Source organism: Labeo rohita, chromosome 5 (genome assembly GCF_022985175.1).
Source record: "Labeo rohita strain BAU-BD-2019 chromosome 5, IGBB_LRoh.1.0, whole genome shotgun sequence".
Classification (NCBI taxonomy): Eukaryota; Metazoa; Chordata; class Actinopteri; order Cypriniformes; family Cyprinidae; genus Labeo; species Labeo rohita.
Genome location: NC_066873.1, coordinates 34,641,080 through 34,648,695, shown reverse-complemented (window position 1 = coordinate 34,648,695; position 7,616 = coordinate 34,641,080). Strand labels below are relative to the sequence as shown.

At 44.3% G+C, this 7,616-nt stretch overlaps 1 protein-coding gene across 2 annotated transcripts; it reads left to right on the top strand.

The window, feature by feature from the left end:
• The first annotated feature begins 453 nt into the window (after positions 1-453).
• Positions 454-3,539, top strand: LOC127166107 (uncharacterized). 2 transcript variants are annotated; one of them, XR_007827855.1, is made up of 2 exons: positions 454-2,739; positions 2,955-3,539. XR_007827855.1 is itself a non-coding variant. In XM_051111194.1 (2 exons), exons 1-2 carry the CDS (start codon positions 558-560, stop codon positions 2,641-2,643), a joined length of 1,842 nt encoding a protein of 613 aa, XP_050967151.1. In that variant the 5' UTR covers positions 454-557; the 3' UTR covers positions 2,644-2,982. The 2 variants fall into 2 exon arrangements, 1 of the variants encoding a protein (XP_050967151.1); XM_051111194.1 differs by having other exon boundaries at positions 454-2,396; positions 2,641-2,982.
• Positions 3,540-7,616: the final 4,077 nt, after the last annotated feature.

The window sequence follows — 7,616 nt, the reverse complement described above, 5'->3', positions numbered from 1 at the left end:
GGGCCCTACTCAAGCTCCCGTTCAAAATGCTGACCCTCAAGCACATTCTTACGTACGTCAGGTTCCAGGATTGGTTTGTGGCGATAGACCTGAAAGACGCGTACTTTCATGTCTCGATCCTTCCAAGACACAGGCCGTTTCTACGGTTTGCCTTCGAAGGACGGGCATATCAGTACAAGGTTCTCCCCTTCGGCCTCTCCCTGTCGCCCCGCGTCTTTACGAAGGTAGCAGAGGCTGCCCTTTCCCCCTCAGGGAAATGGGCATTCGCATTCTCAACTATCTCGACGACTGGCTGATCCTGGCTCACTCGTTGGATACGGTTTGCGTACACAGGGACATGGTTCTCAACCATTTGGCTCGCTTGGGGCTTCGGGTCAACTGGGAAAAGAGCAAACTCTCCCGGCGCAGAGGATCTCTTTTCTCGGTGTAGAACTGGACTCGGTCGGCATGTCTGCACGTCTCTCCCGGAGCGTGCACAGTCAGTTCTGAGATGCGTGGCAACGCTCAGGTGCGGCTCAGCGGTCCCCCTAAAACAGGTTCAGAGGCTCCTAGGGCACATGGCATCCTCAGCCGCGGTCACGCCGTTGGGTTTGATGCACATGAGACCGCTGCAGCATTGGCTCCGTACCCGAGTCCCCAGGAGGGCGTGGCACCACGGCACGTTCCGTGTGAACATCACACCATCGTGCCGCCAGACACTCAGCCCTTGGACGGACATCGTGTTCCTTCGGTCAGGAGTGCCCTTGGAACAGGTGTCCAGACGCGTCGTTGTCACCACGGACGCTTCCAGGACAGGCTGGGGTGCCACCTGCAACGGGCAGGCAGCTTCCGGGGTCTGGGCAGGCCCCCGGCTGCATTGGCACATCAATTGTCTGGAGTTGTTGGCAGTGCTTCTAGCTCTGAGGAGGTTCTGGCCTATGATTCAGAACAAGCACGTGTTGGTCAGGTCGGACAACATGGCGACAGTAGCCTACATCAACCACCAGGGCGGTGTACGTTCCTTTCGCATGTCACAACTAGCCCGCCACCTCCTGCTCTGGAGCCAACACAGACTCAGGTCCTTACGGGCCACTCACATTCCGGGCGATGCCAATCGAGTGGCCGATTCTCTGTCACGACAGGTTTCGCTCGGAGGCGAGTGGAGGCTCCACCCTCAGTCGGTTCAACTGATTTGGGATCGATTCGGCCAGGCGCAAGTGGATCTCTTCGCCTCACCGGAATCCACCCACTGCCAGTTGTGGTACGGGCTGACCGAGGCTCCCCTCGGTATAGATGCACTGGCACACAGTTGGCCGAAGGACCGGCTCAAGTATGCGTTTCCCCCCGGTGAGTCTGATCGCACAAACTTTGTGCAAAGTCAGGGAGGACAAGGAGCAGGTCCTCTTGGTAGCCCCCTTCTGGCCCAACAGAACCTGGTTCTCGGACCTGGTTCTCCTGGCGTCAGCTCCTCCCTGGCGCATTCCCCTGAGGAAGGACCTCCTTTCCCAGGGGAAGGGCACAATTTGGCACCCGCGCCCCGATCTCTGGAACCTCCACCTGTGGCCCCTGGACGCGACCAGGAGGACTTCAGAGATCTCCCACCATCAGTGGTGAACACACTCATTCAGGCAAGAGCTCCCTCTACCAGGCGGCTGTATGACTCTAAATGGCGCGTGTTTGTGAACTGGTGTTCTGCTCGGCTAAGGGACCCACGGAGTTGCGGCATCGAATCAGTGTTATCCTTCCTCCAGGAGGGCCTGGACAGGCACCTATCTGCCTCGACACTTAAGGTTCATGTGGCCGCTATATCGGCTAATCATGACCTGGTGGGTGGCAGGTCGGTGGGAAAACACGATTTGGTAATCAGGTTTCTGAGAGGAGCCCGGAGACTGAACCCTCCTCGGCCACATCTTATCCCCTCTTGGGACCTTGCTGTGGTTCTCCGGGGCCTACAGCAGGGTCCCTTCGAGCCTCTTCAGTCAGTCAAACTCGATGCTCTCTCCCTAAAGACGGCTCTCCTGACTGCGCTCGCCTCGGTAAAGAGAGTGGGAGACCTCCAAGCCCTCTCCATCAACAGTTCGTGCCTGGAATTCGGACCAGCGGATTCTCACGTCGTCCTGAGACCCCGGCCTGGATACGTGCCCAAAGTCCCCACCACTCCCTTCAGAGACCAGGTGGTGACTTTGCAAGCTATCTCTTCCCAGGAAGATGACCCCAACCTGACCTTGTTATGCCCAGTCCGTGCCCTGCGCATCTACTTGGAACGCACTCAGCCCTTCAGACGTTCTGAACAGCTCTTCGTCTGTTATGGGGGACAGCAGAAGGGGAAGGCTGTCTCCAAACAGAGGATCTCCCACTGGCTGGTGGACGCAATTCGGGTGGCCTACCAGGCCAGAGGCCTACCCTGCCCTCTGGAGGTAAGAGCCCACTCGACTAGGGGCGTCGCTGCCTCGGCAGCCCTGGCAAATGGGGCCTCATTAACAGACATCTGTAGAGCTGCAGGTTGGGCTACACCTAACACATTTGCCAGATTTTACAATTTACGCATGGAGCCAGTGTCAGCTAGAGTCTTGAATACCAGCTCTTGACTCAGTTCTCTGGTTGGTGTAGAGCTTGCTTTAAAGCGCTTCCCCTAACGGTGATTACGCTTCTGAGTTTCAGTAGGTTTCCTAGCGTGAACCCTGGACACCATCTCCATCATTGGCACCTCTGGACGTGGCAGAGTTTTGCGGAGGGACTCGCTACGAATTCGGTCACAAGGTATGGTCACCTTTGTTCTGATTGAATTGTGCCCCATATGTAGTGGCTCCTTATGTGGCCCCATGTGTGTATCCCCACCTATAACTCCTGTAGTGCGGTGTTTCCCCTGAGGACTGGTTTGTCTCTAGGGTCTGAGTCTGGTGGTCTCCCCCGGTGTGAGTCCCACCTCAGCCCCCATGTTTAATGTTGTCACTTGTACCCCCCCTGTTGGGCAGGTTGTGAACTCCGTAGCGCCGTTTTTCCTTCGGGGGAGGCGCTTTCCCAACGCTCGCAAGACACTCGGCCGCTCTACTGAGGAAGGCCCGGCTGCAGAACCCTGGTACAGGTCAGTCTTGGACGTTGGATGGTCACGGAGGAGGTGAGCTGCACTTCGTTAACACGTTGCCTGTTACTTCTGCGCTTATCACTCGTGACGCGGCCAGTAAGGTGGCGGTTTTCTACGGGGACCCCTAGTGTCGTACACTACTCGACACAACTCGGAGTGTACGACAGATAGGGAACGTCTCGGTTACGTATGGTAACCCTCGTTCCCTGATGGAGGGAACGGAGACGTTGTGTCTTCCGTGCCACCTTCCTGGACCGCCTCTGAGTGAGTTGAGACCCTCGGCTCCTCAGATCAGAACGAGTGAGCAGATGCACACGCTGCCCTATTTATACCCGGACGTCCGGGGCGTGGTCAGCTATGCAAATCTGCACACCCAATTTTCATTGGCCTTTCTCAAAACTGTCAGAGGTGTTTGGGCTCTCAAGAGCGACCCCTAGTGTCGTACACTACTCGACACAACGTCTCCGTTCCCTCCATCAGGGAACGAGGGTTACCATACGTAACCGAGACGTTACTGGGGTAGCTTCAACCCAGCTTCAACCCAGACATGAAAAACAACCCTTGGCAGCAAAGTAGCCCAATTCTGAGGGAAAACCACCAACTTGGCAACACTGCTGGGTTGTTTCGTCAGAGAAATGACCCAGCGACTTAAATCTACCCAGCACCTGGGTAAAAAAAAAAAATGAAAAAAATAAAAATAACCCAGTAAAATGACCCAACAATTTGAACCCATCATTTGGGTTTAAAAAAAACCCCAGCACCAGGGTAAAAATATTAAAAATAACCCAATAAAATAACCCAACAGGCTGAACCCAGCATTTGGGTTAAAAAAAATAACCCAGTATTTTTTTTATAGTGCAAGTATTCTAAAAATGTTCAAAAAGCAATGGTACAGGCCTTATTTAATTAAAGTATGAAAGTCATACAGACATCACATGAACAGGCAGAACAAAAGCCATATTATGCTGATAAAAAATTATGTTTCAGTAAGTCCACAGATACTTACCAGGGAAAACAAGGACATTTGGACATTATAGTGATAGCAACCAACATTGATTACAGTCAGAGACGTCTGTTGGGATAAATTATTCATCTTGGCACTCAGAAAATGGCAGAAAAATATAGGGTGTGAATTATTGAACGCACATGCAGAATTAATTAGCAGTCAGATGAATAAATAACGAGATTATCCTAAACTCTCGCCTTTAATCCACACAGCCCTCAACAGAAATATCCAGTAGGTGATTTCTATCAGGCAGGAGCAGGGAGGAGAACGAATTAGAGTTCTGGAATGTAGATCTCATTATCAAAATTCAGCAAACACTCAGTGTTTGGCCCATAGAACGGGATCAGCTTTTATTAGGCAAATCATTCAGTGATGGCCATGGATTCATTCCACGAGGGAGTGTCAAGATTCCAGTCAGCACTTTCTTCAGATATCACTAAACTCCCTTGGCATTAAAGACCTCTCAGGATTTCAGTTTGCAGTGAATATTGCAGTGGTTTAGAAAAGTGAGGGCATTATAATCACAATTTCTGAGATTTCTTTCACATGCCAGGCAGCATTTCTATTTCTTCAAGAAGCTTTAAACACACTGTGCTTTGTTCATACACAAAAGCAGAACAAATTTCTGTGTAAAATACTCATAAAAGCATTCTAACAATGTGCTACATTCAACTGAGTGCAAAAAATTACATAATATTTGGTTTGCAAAGTCTTACTCAGAAATTTGTTCTGCTTGTGTTTCATGAATAAGGTCCATTGACAGTCTGCCACACTTTGTATGCCTCTTTATGTTAGCACATATGAGTGTCTTTATGTGCAATGGCAATGCTTCAAGTTCAAGATCCCACTATGCACATCATTTATAAAATGGTCTCTGCAATTATTATTGACTGACTATGAGGTATTAGGGATGACTTTGTAACTGCAGTAATTTCAGGCCATGACCCTCAAGGGCAGCAGTCATTTAAAATGAGGGCTATTATGGAAGAACAAAGGCCAAAGAGGATTATTTTAATAAAATACATCCTACACAACTAATAATAGATAATAGTCCTTTTATTTGTGAATTACCAATAGTATTCACAGAGAGATGTGCCTTCAATCAAGCTAATAAGTTTCCACAGTTAACATTTACAAAAACAAAACATGAAATTAAAGAGATTTACAGTGCCCTCTGCAAATATTGGCACCCTTGCTAAAGATGAGCAACAGTAGCTGTCAAAATAAATCTGCATTGTTTATCTTTTTGATCTTTCATTAAAAAATTCACTTTTTTTTTTTTTCATTTTTTAACATTTTTTTAGCTACCTTTGCTCATATTTAGCCTACCAATGGTGCCAATACTAGAGGATAAGGTTACAAATTATTTTTATTCCAAATAAATATTGTTGTTTTGAACTTTATATTCCTCAAAGCATCCTGAAAAAAGTATTATGGTTTCCATAAACATATTAAGCAGCACAACACTGATAATAAGAAACGTTTCAAAGTCAGCATATTAGAATGATTTCTGAAGAATCATGTGACACTGAAGACTGAAGTAATGATGGTGAAAATTCAGCTTTGCCATCACAGGAATAAATTACATTTTAATATATGCTACCAGTCAAAAGTTTTTGAACAGCAAGATTTTTAATGTTTTTTAAAGAAGTCTCTGCAGCAAAAGCAGTAATATTGTGAACTTTTGTTTACTATTTAAAATAAATGCTTTCTATTTAAATAAATTTTAAAATTAAAGTAATTTATTCCTGTGATCAAAGCTAAATTTTCAGCATCATTAATCCAGTCTTCAGCGTCACATGATCCTTCAAGAATCATTGTAATATGCTGATTTGCTGTTCAAGAAACATTTTTTATTAGTATTAATATCAATATTTAAAACAGTTGAGTACATTTTTTCAGGATTCTCAGGTGAACAGAAAAATCCAAAGATCAGCATCTATCTGAAATAAAAAGCTTTTGTAACATTATACACTATATCATTCAAAAGCTTGGAGACAGTATTTATTTATTTATTTATTTGGGGAAAGAAATGATAGAAATTAATACTTTCATTTAGCAAGGATTCTTTAAGTTGATCAAAAGTGATGATAAAGATATTTGTTACAAAAGATTTCTGTTTCAGATAAATGCTGTTCTTCGGAACTTTTCTATTCATCAAAGAAGCCTGAAAAAAAACTATTTAGCTGTTTTCAAAATAATAACTCTAATAATAATAATAAATGTTTTCAATGAGCAACTCAGAATATTAAAATGATTTCTGAAGGATCATGTGACTGGAGTAATGATGCTGAAAATTCAGCTTTGAAATCACAGTAATAAATTACATTTTAAAATATATTCAAATAGTTCTTTTAAATAGTGAAAACATTTCAAAATTGTACTGTTTTTGATGTATTTTGAATCAAATAAATGCAAGCTTGGAAAGCAGAAGAGACTTTTTTAAAAACATCTGACTGGTAGTGTTTATTAAAACAGAACAAAAGTATTTTAAATTGTAATATTATTTCACAATATTACAAATAAAATATAAATTATCCTTTCATTTTTTTAATGGAAAAAGACAAAAACATAAGTTTTGGATGACATGATGAATATGACTGACAGAATGTTGACATTTTTGTGAACTGTTCCTTCTAGATTTCATAATGAGACGTTTCAGGTAAAGGTTTCAGGTAAAATTTGAATGACAGAGCTGAAGCCTTTTCTGAATTTACTGCAGGGAATCATGGGAGCGTTGATGAGGTCCTGTGACAACTCATATATTCACTGCACATACGCTCCGTATCACAGCTCATTTTCAGGAATATAAAAACATGATGAATTGACCCAACAGTACAACATCTCACATTTAAATCAAGGCTGACAAATGCTAATCGATGCACTGATTTGTAGACATGCAGTCATGTGTGAAATGGGTCTGCCATTTTCATGTTAGCTCAGGGTTTGACTCACCAATGTGTCATTTGCTGTTTAAACCTTCATGAGCATCACATAAGAACTTCCCTGTAAAGAGACTTTCTTTGTTTCTTCAAAACTTCATATGACCTTCGGTTGACAATCTGAAGAGAACTACAGTGAGCCAAGTGGCTTAAAATTTTGAAAGGACAAATTAAAATCTGCTTCAGTTTCATATAACATGTTACAGCCTGTGATATAAATAGCCTATAGTTAGTCCAAAAGTCTGAGAGCACATTAAAAATCGGTTTTCTGGATTTAAACCTGAACAGTTTGCTGGGAAGAAAACAAGCTTTTACATAAAATCAAATATCTGCATGATTTCTAGGTCAATAATAAAACAACATTTGAACTGCACTATCTTTAACTCCTTTGTCCAGGCAGTCAGATGTTCCTGCTTCCATTAAAACACAAGATCATTCTCAAATCATGCTGGAGAATGTGATCATCAGGTTTCACAAACACTTGTGGAGTTCATGTCCTCTTACTTTTAAAACCCTCCACCCCAGCAGACAGGCAAATGTCTGTCTTGTTTAAAGAGGGCTGAAACTGAATACATGTAATTTGAGCGATCTCATTTCCTGCCAG